This window comes from Chiloscyllium punctatum, chromosome 3 (assembly GCF_047496795.1).
Source record: "Chiloscyllium punctatum isolate Juve2018m chromosome 3, sChiPun1.3, whole genome shotgun sequence".
Lineage (NCBI taxonomy): Eukaryota > Metazoa > Chordata > Chondrichthyes > Orectolobiformes > Hemiscylliidae > Chiloscyllium > Chiloscyllium punctatum.
Window position 1 is genome coordinate 58,328,014 of NC_092741.1, and position 18,723 is coordinate 58,346,736.

At 38.9% G+C, this 18,723-nt stretch overlaps 1 protein-coding gene across 2 annotated transcripts in view; it reads right to left on the reverse strand.

Moving 5' to 3' along the window:
- Positions 1–18,723, reverse strand: part of LOC140454648 (gamma-aminobutyric acid receptor subunit rho-1-like) — a 47,635-nt gene that overhangs the window by 4,492 nt on the left and 24,420 nt on the right. For both annotated transcript variants that reach the window (XM_072549572.1, XM_072549565.1), the window contains exons 4-8: positions 9,911–9,978; positions 9,515–9,738; positions 5,035–5,117; positions 968–1,108; positions 458–610 (exon numbers count right to left, since the gene is read on the reverse strand). In XM_072549572.1, coding sequence (XP_072405673.1) covers positions 458–610; positions 968–1,108; positions 5,035–5,117; positions 9,515–9,738; positions 9,911–9,978 — 669 coding nt within the window. The remainder of the gene's footprint in view (positions 1–457; positions 611–967; positions 1,109–5,034; positions 5,118–9,514; positions 9,739–9,910; positions 9,979–18,723) is intronic.

Sequence of the window (18,723 nt, forward strand, 5' to 3'; positions counted from 1 at the left end):
TCAAGATCCTGTTGTAATCTGAGGTAACCTTCTTCACTGTCCACTACACCTCCAATTTTGGTGTCATCTGCAAACTTCCTCTTATGCTCACATCCAAATCATTTACATAAATTATGAAAAGTAGTGGACCCAGCATTGATCCTTGTGGCACTCCACTGGTCACAGGTCCCCAGTCTGAAAAACTACTCTCTACTATCACCCTCTCTCTTCTACCTTTGAGCCAGTTCTGTATCTAAATGGCTAGTTCTCCCTGTATTCAATGAGATCTAACCTTGCTAACCAGTCTCCCATGGGGAACCTTGTCGAACACCTTACTGAAGTCCATATAGATCACATCTACCGTCTGCCCTCATCAATCCTCTTTGATACTTCTTCAAAAAAACTCAATCAAGTTTGTGAGATGCAATTTCCCATGCACAAAGCCATGTTGATGTAGCTTTGGTATTCTTTATCTCACCCAATGGAACACGAGCAGGGACCGCTCGGCGATCAATCCAGAATGATACCCAGGACAACATGACCATCAGAGTCGCTGGAAAATAGGTCTGCAGCAAAAAGAAGAAAATGTGGCGATGCAGTGTAAAATTGATGTACAGGCGATTGTACCAACCTGTGGGTTGACATAGGAGATAAATAATCATTATTATGTTACATTAATGCAGCAATGCTGTCAAAAGGGGATTTCATAAATAGCATTTTCAGTTTAACCTGAGTAAAATAACCTATTAAGATGGCAGTAGAAAAATACACGCATTGCAAAAAGGTTTGTCCAGCATTCTATAATTTTAAACAATGTGGCTTTCAAAAGAGTACAGAACAGTGCCTGTCACACAATGTTGGACAAAACAATATCAAACGTGCAGATTCAGCAAGTATCCAAGATGGTAACCATTTTGACTTAAATAACAAAATAAGCAAATTAAAATATGAATTGAAAATAAGAACAGTTGAAAAGAAAGTGTATGACCTGTACTACTATAAAAGGCCAGCTTTGTGGTTGTGTGAAATTCTTGTATCATGAACTGAGATAGAGAAATCTTTTCATCTGTCGTTAATGAGTTATTACCACTCTTCCAGTACAGCATGAGGTCATCATCAGTGTAAGCATCTGAAGAGAACAGAAACAATGTTGTTTAGTAGCTTGGTTAGATAAGATGGGGTTTAATTAAATAATTCATGCAATGCTGAGGTAACTATACATGTGATGAGATGTATAGATGTAATAAATTCTCAATGGAAACTAAAAACACACCATTGATCAGAAAATTAACTGGACTAGACACATAAATGGCTAATATAGCAAGTCAGGGGCTGGTAATGCCGCAGTGAGCAAATCCCTTCCTGAGTCCGTGATGCCTGATTGCTATCTACAAGTCAGCATTCTGAAATGTCTAGAATTCTGTCCACTTGCCTAGAGGAATGTAGATTCAACAACACTTAAGAACATCAACACCGCCCAGAATAAAATAACCCATTTAAGATGCACCCAAACACCACTTTAAACAATCACTCTCTCCAGCACAGTTTACCGTCTACAAGCTAGCTGCATTGCAGCAACTCACAAGCTCTATCATCTGGAAGGACAAAGACAGCAGATTCATGGGATCACCACCACATAAAAGTTCTCATTTAAGCCACACATCATCCTGACTTGGAACAAAATCCCCACTCATTCACTGTTGCTGGGTCAAAAAAACTAGAACTCCCTCCCGCATTGCACTGGAGTTGAATTCATATTAGGTGGATCACAGTAGTTCAAAGACTTCCCCTAATTTTCCCAAAGATAATAAGGGATGGTCAATAAATAGACAAAGACTGGATGCAAAGCTGGGCTGAGAAATAGCAGATAGAGTTCAACATGGGTAAATGCGAAGTGATGCATTTTGGAAGATCGAACTCGAAGGCTGAATATAGGATTAAAGACAGGATTCTTGGCAGTGTGGAGGAACAGAGGGATCTGGGTGTGCAAGTTCATAGATCCCTCAAAGTTGCCACCCAAGTGGATAGGGTTGTTCAAAACGCATGTGGTGTTTTGGCTTTCATTAACAGGGGGATCGAGTTTAAGAGCCGAGAGGTTTTGCTGCAGCTGTACAAGTCCCTGGTGAGATCACACTTGGAATATTGTGTATAGTTCTGTAGGAAACTACTATAGGAAAGATACAGAGGCTTTGGAGAGGGTGCAAAGAAGGTTTACCAGGATGCTGCCTGGACTGGAGGACTTGCATTATGAAGAAAGGTTGAATAAGCTTGGACTTTTCTCTCTGGAGAGAAAGAGGAAGAGAGGAGACCTGATCAAGGTGTACAAAATAATGAGAGGAATAGATAGAGTCAATAGCCAGAGACTTTTCCCCAGAGCAGGATTGACTGGTACGAGAAGTCATAGTTTGAAGATATTAGGAGGAAGGTAGAAAGGAGACATCAGAGGTAGATTCTTTACGTAGAGAGTTGTGAATGCATGGAATGCGTTGCCAGCTGTAATGGTGGAAGCACAGTAATTGGGGACATTTAAGCGACTGCTGGTCATGCACATGGATAGCAGTGAGCTGAGGGGTGTGTAGGTTAAGTTACTATATTTTACATTATGAGTAAACCTCAGCACAACTTCGTGGACCAAAGGGCCTGTTCTGTGTTGTACTTTTCTATGTTCTGAATATTGGCATTGCAGGTGATCCTCACATCCAGTGAATGGATTTATTAAAAAACTAACAAAGACACATCAGAATACAACTTTGCAATACAGTGAGTAATTCACAATTTAGTAGATGCAATAGCAGACGACGCAGTAATAACAAAGTCTTAAAATGAAATATATTTTATGAAATGAAAGCAGTTAGCAAGGTATATGAGATTTTGCACTTCATAAATACAGGAATCAAGGACAAAATGAGAAAAGTTAAGCTGAACCTGTTTTTAAAAATCATTCAGATGATGTGAGTGTCACCGACCGGATCAATATTTTTTGCCTATCCCTTGTTACCCTTCAGAAGATGGGAGTGAGCTGCCTTCCTGAATAGTTGCAGTCCATGTGTTGTAAGTAGACCCACAATGTCATTTACTTTACTGAGGCCACAACTAGAGTAAAGCATCCAGTTCTGGTCTCCACACTTTAGGAAGGAATTTAGGATTCTTGAAAACATGCAGAGGAGGTTGACCAGAATGGTTCCAGGAATTTTAGCTATAAGTTTACTTGAAGAAGTTGGGTTTGTTCTCTTTGAAGTAAAGGATGTTGAGGGGAAATTTGGAAGATGTGTATAGATTTTCACACGTTTCGATAAGGCAAGCAATAAAGAGTGGTTCTATTCAGTTGATGAAATGATTAGACATGGATTTATGGTTTTGGGTAAGTTTGTGGAAGTGGATTTTGTAATATCTTTCAGAATTGGATGGGAACTCCAGGAAAATAAACATACAAGTCTAATAAGATATAGTGGGGAGAATGGGCTGATTATATTTCTCTAAAAGAGCTATCATGGGTACAGTACTGTCTTGCTAACTAAATAACTCTAAAATATTGTGACAGTTGGAGTTAATAGGTTCCAGTTATAATATCAACCCTTAAAGTTTCCATATTACTATTCCAGTGAATGCATTGACAAGTAAATATTAGAAAATAGAAACAAAAAGTGCCGCCCAGCAGCATTTGTACAGAGAGAAGCTGAATTAGCAATTTGAGTCCAAAGAGGAGTTATTTATCTTGCAAAGTTAATTCTGTTTCTCTTTCCAAAGATGCTGCCAGATTTGCTGAGTTTCTCCAGTAGTTTCAGTTTTCATTTCAGATTTTCAACATTTGTTTTTATATTAGAAAATAAAGTTTGAATAACAGCTAACATTTTAAAACATGAAGCTAAATCCACTTATTCAGAAATTAACATTTGTCAAATTCTTATGAAAAGAAATATTACAAAGTGTGTCATTGACTTCAAACATAATTGGCAGAGGGGCCTGTGGTTTACTCCCAGGGAAAACCTGGTGGAAGCAAAGAGCATTTCAGTTTGAGTCAAATGGCATTCAGATTTTAATGTCCAGGCTCATTTAGGTGACATCAGTTGGCTGCTTGCCTGTTTTGCATATAAACCAGTGTCTGTCTGGTATAAAGATTGGGCAGCACAGAACCCAATTTGCTGGCAACAAATGAAAGCAACCAGTGATAAAGTAAATCTTCAGGAGACTGCAAAAACTGTTCCGTCTGATGCAAGGATTTTTGTCTTGTGCATTTTAAAATGTGATTCTGCTTTTAACCAAGAAGCTATGGATAATGTTGCAGTTTAATGTATGACAGATTACTGAATTCGCTCACATTGGCTGGTGAAGATGATGCAATGGCAGACACATTGTCCAGAATGGGAAAAGATTGATGACTAAGTTAAAAATTTAAAAGAAATATAATAATGATTGTTTAAGATTTATAAACAAACTCAGTGGCTCTGTGCTGGAAAGGAGGCTACGTGAGGTCGTGGAGGTGTAGATATTCCATATGGGACTGTGATGGGCCATTCCAGTTCCTCTTCACTCCAACATGTGAAGTTGCTTCACCCACTTTCAGTGACATCTATGGCCTCATAACAGTTACAGGGATGGCCACTACTGGTGACCTACTGACGTTCCAGTTGAAAGTCCCTCAGCACTCACTTTACCTCAGGGAATCATTAGTTTGAACCCCCTTTGAATCTGGCAGGAGCCTCACCCATCCTCATTTCTTTTTATATTATTTCTTAAGGCATGTGACTGATGCTGATTTGTTGGCCATCCCTAATTGTCCTTCAGATTTTCAGGGACCTTCTGCCAAAATTACCTCAGACAATTGGTATTTCCATATGAAAAGCCAATGCTATGGCTTTCACCTACTTAAATCAAATCTTCCAGTTAATTCAATGTTAAGCAGTGTTCAAAACATAAAGAATTATTTCATATTTAGAAGATGTTAATTTACATTATGAATTTGATATGTAATTTTCTGCTGAGGTGATAAGATGGTAGCTACAAGCAATCTTAGTAAGATTCCAAAGATGTGATGTGACACAATGCCTGACTTACAGCTCTCAATTTCCAGCGAGCAGCTCTGGGTGTCAAGAGGAAAACGACTGAAATCCATGTAACACATTGATGTTACTGTAACCCTGCAAGCAACATATTAAGTACTGTGACTATTACTTTCAATTAAAATGCAAATACAGCAATGTTTAGCAGTGAGCAGTTAACAAAGAATCTCAACTTCCAGTTCTGTGCTCACCAATCTGTGAATTTAATGGCTGCTGGTTTTGACAGTGGATGAGACTTCTCACCCAGGGGATTCTGTAAATAACGTGCCCCTTCCCCCCTCCCCACCCACCAATGACACAGCTGCCAGAGCTGTTGAGATGTCAATGGGTAGTTTCCATCAAGTGATTGAGTTTATTTCTACCAGTTAGCTGCAACCTTACCCAGAATGCTGCAAATGTGTAAATGGACAATAATAAGATCTGGCATTTACAACTAGCCAAACTTATGACTCAGATTCCAACCTGCTTATCAATTTCCCATTGAAAGATAAAATCATCCCTCTTGGATTAGTGGGAACTAGCTGCACACTGTGCCATCTGATGCAAGGATATTTGTATTGTGAACTAAAAAATGCGGTAGATATTGCTTTTAACCAAAGGGCTATGGAAGATGTTGCAGTTTAAAATAAGGCAAATTATTAAAACATGTTGATGTTTGCTGATGAAGATAATGTGATAGCAGTCACATTGTCCAGAATGGAAAAACATGATGACTTTAGTTCAGAATTTAGGAGAAATATGTTAATTATTGTTTAAGATTTGTATACAGCATGAATGAGGATGAATGGGTATAGATCTCTTGAAGTCCATATACTATATATCTGTGTTAAAATACATTTTTAAAATGGCGGTTCATCTCTCCTGAGAGTGGAGTATGTAAACATCACTTTTATTCTTTTGAACAGTGGGCATTTAAATGGGAAAAGATATTGTTTAAAACCAAAGATCTGTGGAAGAAGATATTGCAGATTTAAAAATTGAGTTACTGGAATTCATTATAGATTCTATCTACATTATCCTTTTATTCAAACCATGAAGGAGTATGCGAGATACCTTCGCTCTGTGGGCATATACCCAGCCACAAGTTTGCCCTATAAAAATCTTCTGATTTTTTTTCAACCAAGACCAGTTGTGTGTGGTCAGGAGTGCTTAACATAGTAACAACTTCTTGATTGATTCCTGGGTGAGTGGCTAAATCTTTGAGTTTGGACTATATTTCAGTAACAACCAGCCTGTGAAAAAGAAAACACTTCAATCTCTCTCTCCTCCTTATGTTAGTGGAGAAGTAAAAGGGAATTATGAGCTGCCAGCCCCTCTCCCTCCCTTTGCAAATTCCCTTCTTGAAAGAAAAAGAGCAAAACCACCATGAGACGCTGAAAGGCTGAATCTTTAATGAAAGATTGAAAATCAGTGTGCCCACAACCTCATGAGCTCATCAAACTGTGGAAAGAAATTGGAAATGAACTGAAGGAAAACAGCTCATCAATGCCAATAATCTGGACTGCACCCAGAATTAGAGTCATAGAGTCATAGAGATGTACAGCATGGAAACAGACTCTTCGGTACAACCCGTCCATGCCAACCAGATATCCCAACCCAATCTAGTCCCTCCTGCCAGCACCCGGCTCATATCCCTCCAAACCCTTCCTATTCATATACCCATCTAAATACCTCTTAAATGTTGCAATTGTACCAGCCTACACCACCACATCCTCTGGCAGCTCATTCCATACACGTACCACCCTCTGTGTGTAAAAGTTGCCCCTTAGGTCTCTTTTATATCTTTCCCCTCTCACCCTAAACCTATGCCTTCTAGTTCTGGACTGTCTGACCCCAGGGAAAAGACTTTGTCTATTTATCCTATCCATGCCCCTCATAATTTTGTAAACCTCTATAAGGTCACCCCTCAGCCTCTGATGCTCCTGGGAAAACAGCCCCAGCCTGTTCAGCCTCTCCCTGTAGCTCAGATCCTCCAACCCTGGCAAAATCCTTGTAAATCTTTTCTAAACCCTTTCAAATTTCACAACATCTTTCCAATAGGAAAGAGACGAGAATTGCACGCAATATTCCAACAGTGTCCTGTACAGCCACAACATGACTTCCCAACTCCTGTACTCAATACTCTGACTAATAAAGGAAAGCATACCAAACGCCACCTTCACTATCCTATCTACCTGCGACTCCACTTTCAATGAGCTATGAACCTGCACTCCAAGGTCTCTTTGTTCAGCAACACTCCCTAGGATCTTACCATTAAGTGTATAAGTCCTGCTAAGATTTGCTTTCCCAAAATGCAGCACCTCGCATTTATCTGAATTAAACTCCATCTGCCACATCTCAGCCCATTGGCCCATCTGGTCCAGATCCTGTTGTAATTTGAGGTAACCCTCTTCACTGTCCACTACACCTTCAATTTTGATGTCATCTGCAAACTTACTAACTGTACCTCTTATTCTCGCATCCAAAAATCATTTATGTAAATGACAAAAAGTAGAGGGCCCAGCACTGATCCTTGTGGCACTCCACTGGTCACAGGCCTCCAGTCTGAAAAACAACCCTCCATCACCACCCTCTGTCTTCTACCTTTGAGCCAGTTCTGTATCCAAATGACTAGTTCTCCCTGTATTCCATGAGATCTAACCTTGCTAATCGGTCTCTTTGTGGTCAATTTTTTTGTTCCCTTCACAAATATCCCTATGATATTTGTGTCTTGTCTCTTTGTATGTGTATGGAAATATTTTGAAAGTATTAGAGTTCAATTTATAGAGTTATAAGTTAGCAATTCATGTTTCCTTTTTTTCCATTCATTAAAACTGTTTGCAATAAATAGTAATTTTCTTGTTTATGATAAACAGATCAGCTATGCATATTCTTTAAACTTGAATTTAGCATTTAGATAAAATTGGACAATTCAGTAGTTTAACAAATGTTCACTTCTGGAAGAGTGGGGCTTGATTTCCGATGCTCTATCCTAGGTGATGTGACAGATAGCTTGCATCAAAATGAACAAGTCATCTCCTCCCTCAATTTTGTTACCTTCATATTTTCCAGAATAAGATAGGGGTTAGGTTTTGATCTCTTCTGCCTCTGAATAAAAACAGTTTTTGCAGTCAGTGGAAGGAAATATTGGGCTGGGTTTAAAAATGGCTATCCATTTGACCCCAAAAGTTTCTCCCTGGTGAATTAGTGTAAACATTCCCCCTGTGGATGTAGTAAGAACTTGGCATACTGCTGCATGAGGGATATTTAGAGTCATAGACTCATAGAGATGCACAGCATGGAAACAGACCCTTTGGTCCAACTCGTCCTTGCTGACCAGGTATCCCAACATAATCTAGTCCCACTTGCCAGCACCCGGGCCGTATCCTTCCAAAGTAAAAGGTATCTTGGCTGTCAGCCTCTCGCTTTAGAGGGAAAATACTGCTGGAAATAAAGACTGAGGTTCTGTAATTATAATCTGATGAAATATATGGAGTATATCATAGACTCGTTAGTGGGGGTGCTTCTAGCGCTGATTAGCTTCTCTGTCCTTGAGAAACAAGGCAATAGCTGCACTGTGCTTATCTTTATCTTGAATTATTGTAAAGTGCAGAATGTAAGCAAAGTTGTATGTATCAGTGTGTAAGCATAGGCTGACTGTTCAGCTCAACAGAGTGCTGAGGCAGTGGAACAACTGTACCAGCTTCCCTGTGAGATCATGAAAAATAAAGCTTCTTGAAACAAGATTTGAAGTCTTAGACTAAGTAATTTCCTCAACACCCCCAGAGTATTTGCATTTAAACAGGGTTTCTAAAGAATCGTGATTAAAGTCACAGCATTGGAAAGAGAGAGAGAGACCTTGTAGAGAGCCCAGTTTTTCTGGAATCTGTTGCCTAGACGTGTACTGTAGGCAGATTCAACTAAAGCATTAAAGAGGGCATTAGGTGATTATTTAAATTGGAATATTGTACACGGTTATGGGAAATATTCAGGTGAGTGGCCCAAGTCATAATTCTAATTTGGAGAACTGCTGCAAACATGATGGGCCAAATGGCCTCTTTCTGCACTGCACCAATTCTGTGGTTCTGTTGCAAAGTTGAACTCAAAATTCCAACAATTGTGCATAATTTGTGTCATGTGTTTTGAAATATATTTTCTGCAATTGTCCACAGTATATACAGATTTAAAGAATTTGATGTTGTCCAATGAAAATGTGACACCCTAGCTGAATTTCAGTGGAGATATTTTCGTTGATAAATCTGAGGAACAGGTGTAGAGAGAACGTGAAGTGGTAATCAACCTATTCTTTCTTGCTGCAGACTCTACTAAGTAATGTGTTATTTGATGTTTGGATTCCTGTTGTATTTGAAATAGGATCTGATTTTTATAAAAGAAAATATCCTTTGTCAAAAATAAACACAGGTGATATGAATAACAATTTTTTCCTTTAATGCAGGTTGCTATTGCATGCACTTTGCTTCTTTTTGTCTGCTTACCTCAAACTGTACAATACCTTTCCATCAGGATAGACACGCAACATGATATTGTCTGTGGTTGTATCATGTATAAAGGATCGCTTTGAATGTACAAAGAACATATCAGGGACCCAGATCTTTTTGACCAGCCTCCCATCAAAGGTCATACTCAGGTTGTTAGTGCTTGGGAATGAAAGGCGCTCATCTTTCCAATAATGCCTCAGGTATAGTGTCATTGTAAAGTCCTGTGAGAAAATGTGACAGACACAAAATAATCAGATTACGTTTCTGCTAACCACAGATGGTGTTTTGTATTCTTCAAGCCAGCAATTTGAGAATCAGGTCACCACGCTGTGACACAGCGTGTGAATACATTGACAAAGAGTGCTGATACATTGTGCAAATTTAATGAATTACCATATCCACTTCTGAGATGCTGTCCAGACTTTCTACCTGTACATCGACACCCACGGGTATTGAAGGACCTGCAGGAGGGGAAAAAGGCACATTACGGGTGCATCTGTCAGGCAGTATTATTTGTTCGATTTTTAAATCAAAACTGAATTTGTTTCACAGATCAGCAGAGGATTTTTGTACCCTATCCTATAATCAAGCTTTTGCATTACACACCACAGGTTGTGAATTAATTCAGTATAATTTACCTTTGGAAGAGCAGCACTTTCATTTATTCAAATGTAAAATCGGATCAAAATTTCCACCAGCAGATTATTGTCAGGACTATTTCTCACTCAATACCCTGCTGGGTCTGTGCTGAGTACTAGGCATGATCCCCAGGGAGCAAAACCTCTGATTAATTGCCACTTGGATGGTGGGCAAGTTCCTCATATGTATAGGCCAGTCTTTTTTCCAAAACATCGTTTTTTTCATAAACTTCATGAAAGCACTTTGCATAACCATTTAACATTGACATTATGGCAAGTATAAGTAACTCTGTTTCTTCCAAAACTGTATGATTCATTACATTTACTATTACAATCAATATTTACAATGTTAATTTCAAATCAAACATATGGATTTGTGTGAATTCTCACAGTTCCCAATCCCTCAGCATATGTACATGACAGAAAGACTAAAATAATGGTGTTTCCACATTGTGTCTTTGCAACAGCTTAGTTGAGTACGTCCTTCAACATTTGGTCCTGGATCTTGTAATGTGTCAGTCAACAACGTGCAGTGACACTTTCTTTGCACTAGAAAACGAATGGGCAGACCAAAAAGCACCTTTTATTGAGTGATAATGCTCCAGTTGTAGTTGTTGATCTTGCTGTGTCCCTTGTTTCATGGAGATGTTTAAGGTAGACCATGACAAAGTAACACACTTTTATAAAGAGCAGCTTAGCAAAGGCACATTCCAGAAGAAAGTGGATAATGATCTCTTCCCACCCTTGGGTGCAATATGTAGAGTGTAAGATTCCAATGATACATGGGAACATAGGAACACAAATTGGCCATTTAGCCTGGTGAGAGACAAAAAAACTGCAGATGCTGGAATCCAAGGTAGACTGGAAGAACGCAGCAAGCCAGGCAACATCAGGAGGTGGAGATTGACGTTTCAGGTATAGAAGGGTTACAACTGAAACATCAACTTATCTATCTCCTGATGCTGCCTGGCCTGCTGTATTCATTCAGCCTGGTGACCCTGTTCTGCCATTCAATATGATCATGGCTGATCAAACCATTCAATACCTTTTACCCACCCCACCTCTATAAACTTGATAATCAGAAATCTATTAACTTCTACCTTAAATATATGCAAAGACAGAACTTCCATTGTCCTCAGCAGTAGAGAGTTCCAAAGGTTCACAATTCTTTGAGTAAAAAACTTCCTCCTCATCTCATACCTGAGTGCAATTGCTCTTGTTGTTAAATTGTGTTCCCGGATCTGGATGCCCAAACCAGGAGAAACATCTTAACTGCATCTATCCTATCTATCCCTTGATGATTTTTGTCTATTTCAATTAAATCACATCTCATTCTTCAAAACTCAAGAGATTACAGGCCAAGTTTTCCCAATCTGTCTTTATAGGGCAATTGCACCATTGCAGGAACAACTCTGGTGAAGGTTTGCTGGACGACTTCTATGGCAATAATATCTTTCTTGAGATGATGAAACCAAAACTACACATGGTACTTCAGGTATGATCTAGCCAAGCTCCTCGACAATTAAAGCAACACTTTGCTATTCCTGTGCTCAAGTCCTCTTGCAAAAAAGGCTAACCTTCCATTCGCTTTCCTAATAGTTTGTTGGACCTGTATATCAGCCTTCAGTGGCTTATTGATTAGGCCACTTAGAACATTTTGAACAACTACACTTTCCTACCTCCCATCATTTAAGAAATATTGTGTACATCTGTTTCTCATAACACAGTGGATAACCTCACATTTTTCCACATTGTATTTCATCTACCATGTTCTTGCCCATTCACTAAACCTGTCGAAATTATTCTGAAGCCACTTTATATATTTCTCACAACACGCATTCCCACTTAGCTTTGTATCATCTGCAAATTTAGAAATATAACATTTGGTTCCCCAACTCCAAATCATTAATATATTTTGTTTACAGATGAAACCCAAATACTGACCCTTCCAGTACCTCACTAGTCACAGCTGACCAATGTGAGAATGATCCATTTATTTCTACTTTCTCTTTACCCTCTGTTAGATAATCATTTTATCCACACCAATACATTATTTCTGGAATTCTAAGTATACTACACCCATTGGCTCTCCTTTATTAGTTTTATTAGTAACATTGTCAAAAAACTATAACAAGCTCATCAAACATGATTGCCCACTCATAAATACATGCTGATTATGTACAATCAAGTCATTATCAACCATGTGTCCAAATATCCATCCTTTCTAGCATTCTAAATTCTAGCAATTACGTCACTACTGAGGTGAGGCTAACAGGTTTGAAGTTCTGTTTACTTTCTCACTCCCTGTTTAAGTGTGCTTACCTTCCAATCCACAGAAATCACTGCAGAATCTGAGAATTTTCAAAGATGACTACCAATGTATCTTTGATCTGTATAGCCACTTCCATCAACACATTGGGATGAAGATCCTCAGGTCTTGAACATGCATTAACTTTCAGCCCCTTTCATTTTGCTAGTACAACGTTCCTTCAATTCCTCATTCTCTCTTGCCACTTAGATCTCTAAGAAATCTCTGGGAAATTCCTGGTATCTCACTCATTAAAAACTCACTTCTCTGGCATTTCCGTATTCCACCTTATAAATTCTCCTGATGATGCCTATAATGGACTTAACCACTTTCCTTTTTACATATTGATATAAAAGCTTGTACTGTCTATTTATATGTTTTGCTTCATTGCATTCATATTCTATTTTCCCTTTTTATTTTTTTCTTGGACATTTTTTGTTGTATTCTATAAATCTCCCAGTCCTTAGAATTACTGCTATTTCTGGGAACTTTTAAGACCTTTTCTTTTAATGTTTTACAATCTTGAGCTTCCTTTGCCACAACTGACCGACCTTTTGTGACATTTTGCATCTTGAAGGAATGTATAGTTACTGTGAGTTATGTAATAGTTCTTTAAAGATTATCAATTGCCTATGTACAGTCGGGCCTTTTAATCTATTTTCCGATCTACTTCAGTCAATTTGTGCCTCATGGCTTCATAATTTCCCTTATTCAAATTTAACACCTTCCTTTCAGAGTGAACTACCTCAGAGAGACATAGAGTTGTACAGCACAGGAACTGACTCTTCACTCCAACCAGCCCATGTCGAATATAATCCCAAACCATTAGTTCCACCTGCCTGCCCCTGGTTCATATCCCTCCAAACCTTTCCTAATCATGCACTTATCCAAATGTCTTTTAAACATTGCCATTGTACCTACATCCACCACTTCCTCATGAAGTTCATTTCACACAAGAACTACCCTCTGTCTAAAATAGGTTGCCCCCATGTCTTTTTTAAATCTCTCTCCTCTCACCTTAAAAATGCGCCCCTCAGTCTTGAAATCCCCCATCCTAGGGAAAAGACAACTACCATTAATTATATGTATACCCTTCATTATTTTATAAACTTCTTTCAGGTCACCTCTCAACCTCCTGCGCTCCAGTGAAAAACGTCCCAGCCTATCCAGGCTTTCTTTATAACTCGGATCTTCCACACTCAGCAACATCCTGGTAAATCTCTTCTGAACCCTCTCCAGTTTAATAATATCCTTCCTATAACTGGGCAACCAAAACTGGACATAGTGCTCCAGAAAAGGCCTCACCAATTCTTGTACAACCTCAACATGACTTCCCAACTCCAATACTCAAAGGTCTGAGCAATGAAGGCAACATGCTAAATGCCTTTTTAACCACCCTGTCTATATATGACACAAACTTCAAAGAATTATGTACCTGAAACCCTAGGTCCCTCTGTTCTACAACAACATCCAAGACCCGACCATTCATTGTATAAGTCCTACCCTTGTTTGCTGTTACTAAAATGTAATACCTTGTATTTATCCAAATTAACCTCCATCTGCCATTTTTCAGCCCATTGACCCATTTGATCAAAATCCCTTTGTATTCTTAGAAAACCTTCTTCACTATGTACTAAGCCATTCATTTTGGTGTCATCCACAAACTTACTGACTATGCCTTCTATATTCTCATCTAAATCATTTGTATAAATGACAAAGAAAAGAGGACCCAGAACAGATTTTTGGACCTAATATAAAATTCTGTTATCCTGTGGTCACTCATTCCCAGGTTATTTCTCAAGAAGGTCATTATTTATTCCTTTTCATTACATTATATTGGATCTAAAATAGCATGTTCTCTAGTTGGTTCTTCATAGAAAACCATCCGTAACACCCTGCAGAAACACATCTCCCCTGCTTTTGGGCTTAACTGCTTTATTCAACCCATGTGCAGATTTAAGTTATCCTTGATAACTGTGTCACCTACACTGCATGTTTCTCTTATCTGCTGATTAATACCATGTCCCACACTATCGCTACTATGTGGTGGCCTATAAATTTGCTGCCCCCTTACTGTTTCTCAGTTCCATTCAAACAGATTCCACACATTGTTCTTCTGATCTGTGATCCTGCCTTAACTAATATACTGATCCTGTTCTTATTATTAGTGCACACCACCTCCTTTCCATTCTTGTCTGTTCAATTCCTAGTCTTTGTCGCCATGCAGTCATGTTCTTGAAATGGGAATTAGATCGTACTCGTGTATATATCAATTTGTGCCTTTAATCAGGCTTTATACTCAGAGGGAGTTCTCTCTGCAGACAGGAAGATCCCAATGGAATCCTCACCCTTCCCTCACTAGTGGTTCAATTGAACTAATTGGCTATACTCTACTGCTAGGCACATAGTTGGTGCTCAGTTAACCCCTCCTTGGCATGATCACCCAGAGATGAGAACAAGCTAACACCGTCATTTCTGATATTGTTCCTGGGTCAGTCTTCCAGCCATCTTTGCAAGGCTGGGAAGATTTCACCTATTGCCAGCAAAATTTTCCTCCATCCTTGAAGGTTTCCCAAAGTGAACAAAAGCAAACATTAGTATTTAAAGGCAAAAATGTCCATTTTAATGCAACGAAACTTTTACAATTTACAAATAGAACATTTTAGGCATCAGACAATACTTGGGCAATGTTTGCTGGGAGATTATCAAGATGAACATCAAAGAGGCAGGAAGAAGTTGTTGGAGAAGATCTAAGACACAGATATTAGGAGGGAATTGAGAGAACCTAACTCTGATGATTTAATGGCTGTAATGTTCATGATGTAACTGAAAGATGGCAATTGGAAATTTGTTCAGACTCAAATTATTGGAGAATGTGTGCTGGTATGTAGAGCTGCAGGACATTTCATTAGTAAGTTTATGGAGAAAGTCAAAATGCCAGTGAGGATTTAAAATCAATGGTTTAGAGGGAGTTGGGATGTTGACGTTGGTTTAAAGATGAGAAAGGATGCAGTAGGCCATAGTAGTAGGAGGTAGGGCTCAGCACAATTTATTAAATTTATTGTGGTGGAAGCTGATGGAGGAGAGACATGGTGAAACTGAATCTGCAGATGATGACAGCATTGGTGCTGACTCCAATGATTTTAAGGACACAGGCTAGTGATACTGCTGGGATTGAAATTGTTTTTTCACAGTACACTGGAGTGAAGTTTGAAGTTGAGCTTGCAATTGAATGTGGCATTGAGTTTGATGAGTCTAGGACAAAGAATTACCTCCATTTCTGTTGTACTTATGGTCAGGAAATGGATGTAGCTTTGTGGCAGTTCTCAGCCTTTGTTTGGTGAGGTTGTTGATCCAGTGATACCAGTGGTCAGAAAGTTGTTTAATTAGGTATTACAATATGAAGGTACTAAGCGTAACAACTTCATGATCCATTTGACTAATAGGAAAAGTCAATTTATGACTAAGGGGTGTATTTTCTAATCTCCACAATGTCCATATTAACCAAGTTCCCTTTGTATCCATTTGGCCATGTACTCTGGCTGCCATTCAAGACCTAATGAATAACTTCAAACTTAATGAATAACTTCAAACTTTGTTTGTACTTCTTTTTTCGTGGGTCTTCCTCTCCTGTCTCCTCCCTTTCCTGTTATCTAGTTACGTCACCTTTGCTTCTACTTATTTATTTGGCCACAATTCAATTTATCACTACTTCTCAGATTTTCTACTCCTCCTGCTGCTGACCCTGGCTTGAATTTCAATTGACTAACTGCCTCTTGCCTCTTTTGGCATTGTCCAAAGGCCATCGAAGCACTTTTTGTTGACTCCGTCGAAGCAGAAATACCACGTCTTCTTTTCCTGACGTTTCTACCCAATTATCAACCTCCTTCCCATTCAACATACTTTGTCATTTCCTTCCTGGCCTCAGAAAAGTGAGGAATAGAGAAACAACAGGATGTTATGGAGAATTCTACAAACTTAGAGCCTGGACAATTGGAGGCACATTTCACCAATGGTGGGTGAAAGGATAGAATAAGCATAAAAAATGAGAGTCAGATCAATCTTGGATTTGGCTGGTTGCAGTTTAGAGCTGGGGGAGGTGACAGGGGTAGGAAGGTACAAGGCCATCAAGTGATTTACACTTGATTTTACATCAGAGGCATATAACTTTATAGGGGGGATGTGTGAGCAAAACTTGGTCCGGACAGTCAACAGAGTTTTGGGGAAGTTTTGGGCAGTCGCATCCAGAGAGAACAAAAGTATGATTGAGGGTTTCAGTGGATATTGAAGCGACACAATACCATGAGACCATAAAATTTGGGAGCACAGGTAGACCATTCAGCCCATCAAGTCTTCTTCATTATTCAATAAGAACATGGCTGATTTTATCATCCTCAACTCCACTTTGCTGATTTTTCCCCAGATCCATTGATTCCCTTCCAGATTAAAAATCTGTTTACCTTAGCCTTGAATATACAATCACTTCTGCTATAATGCCTCTTTCATTAACGCAAATTGGCTGTAACACAATTGGGTGAATATGGAAGGCTGTTTCTAAAACGCAAACTTTTAAAATGTATGTTGGCTATAATGCGATTACATCGCCAACATGTTACGTGTTAGTTGTATTGTGGCGATTTTTGTATAGCTTAGGTTCACATAGGAATGCAACTAGAAGAAATGGCTGTACTTAACATCCTGACAGTCCTCTGTGGTAAAGTCATTACCGTCCGAGAGAAGAAATTCCTCCACGTTTCTGCCTTAAGTGTGAGAACCCTGATTCTATGATTATGTCCTACTCCTAAACTCTCTCACAAGGGGAAACAACTTCACACATTTACCCTGTCAAGTTCCTTAAAAATCTTGAATGCTTCAATTCTTGTCAACTCCAATCAGTACAGGCCCAAAGTACTCAACTTCTCCTTGTAAGACAGTCCTGGATGAGCCTTCTCTCAACTGCTTTCAATACTTTCTTTAGGTAAGGAGCTCAAAACAGTTCACAGAATTCCAGCTGTGGTCTGACTAGTGCCTTGTATAAGTTTAACAAGATTTCTCTATTTCCCTGTATATTCTATTCCCTTTGAAATGAAGGCCAACATTCCATTTGCCTTCCCTAATATCCTTTGAATTTGTATGCTAACTTTCTGTGATTTATGCACGAGAATTCTCAAATCCCTGCGCTGTCGTTTTCTGCAGACTTCTCAGTTAAATAATGTTCAGCCCTTCTATTCTTGCTTTTCAAAATTCATAACCTCACATTTTCCCACATTATATTTCATCTGCCAAGTTTTTACTCACTCTCTTAACCTGTCCATATCCCTCTGTGGATGCTTTGTGCCATCCTCACCTCTTGCCTTCCTATCTATCGTTATATCATCCGCAAACTACATTAACTGGATGGTGTTATGGAGGCGCAACTTGCTAATTTTTGTGATAAAGAAGGTGACTGTGGTCAGGAAGAAGGATAGAATGGGCATTAGGAGCACAGCATTTATGAGACAGTCAAGGCCAATTGTTCCAGTTTTCTCAATGTTTAACTAAAAAATTACAGTTCACTCAAGATATTGGACAAGTACTTTGACAACAGAAAGATACTGGAATTATTGGGAGCCTGAGGGAGATGTTAATACTGTGTGTTGTTCAGGTGGCCCAAGTTTCACAGATGATGTTGCCGAGAGGAGACCGTGTCAGAAGACCAGTAGATGACTGTATTACTGTAAATCAAGATATTCCTCCGAAAAGCAGAAACACTGAGAAATTCCTAATGGCGGACCCCTTTAATATGACTGCGGGAATCACTGCACCATTTTAGAAGGCAAGAGGTAAAATGTTGTCAAAATTAATAATAATTTCAGCATTATCTCTATCTGCTGCTTCATAAGCTTCTGTATGTTTCCTATTGAGCTATAAATAATAAGAAATCATAGTAATACATAAAAATAACAGAATGAGACCAGGCACAAAATGGGTACTGAATGCTTTCAAATTGATTTTAGTAAGTCCTAGAGAGCAATCATGAGTGTTGACAACAGCGTATATGCTTGTCTTAAAATAAGATCAACTGCAGTTTCTTTCAGTGTACCAGACAACATTAGACAAGTGTAACGTTAGAAAGGTAACGTTAGAAATGTTTTGGGATGTTTCATTTGAAGCAAATGCACTTGTTTTATTTAAAAAATAAATAATCTGAAAGACCATCTGTCACTCAGGCAAGTCAAATAAATTACTGCAGAATCTAATCCAGTGAGCCAAAACTGTAT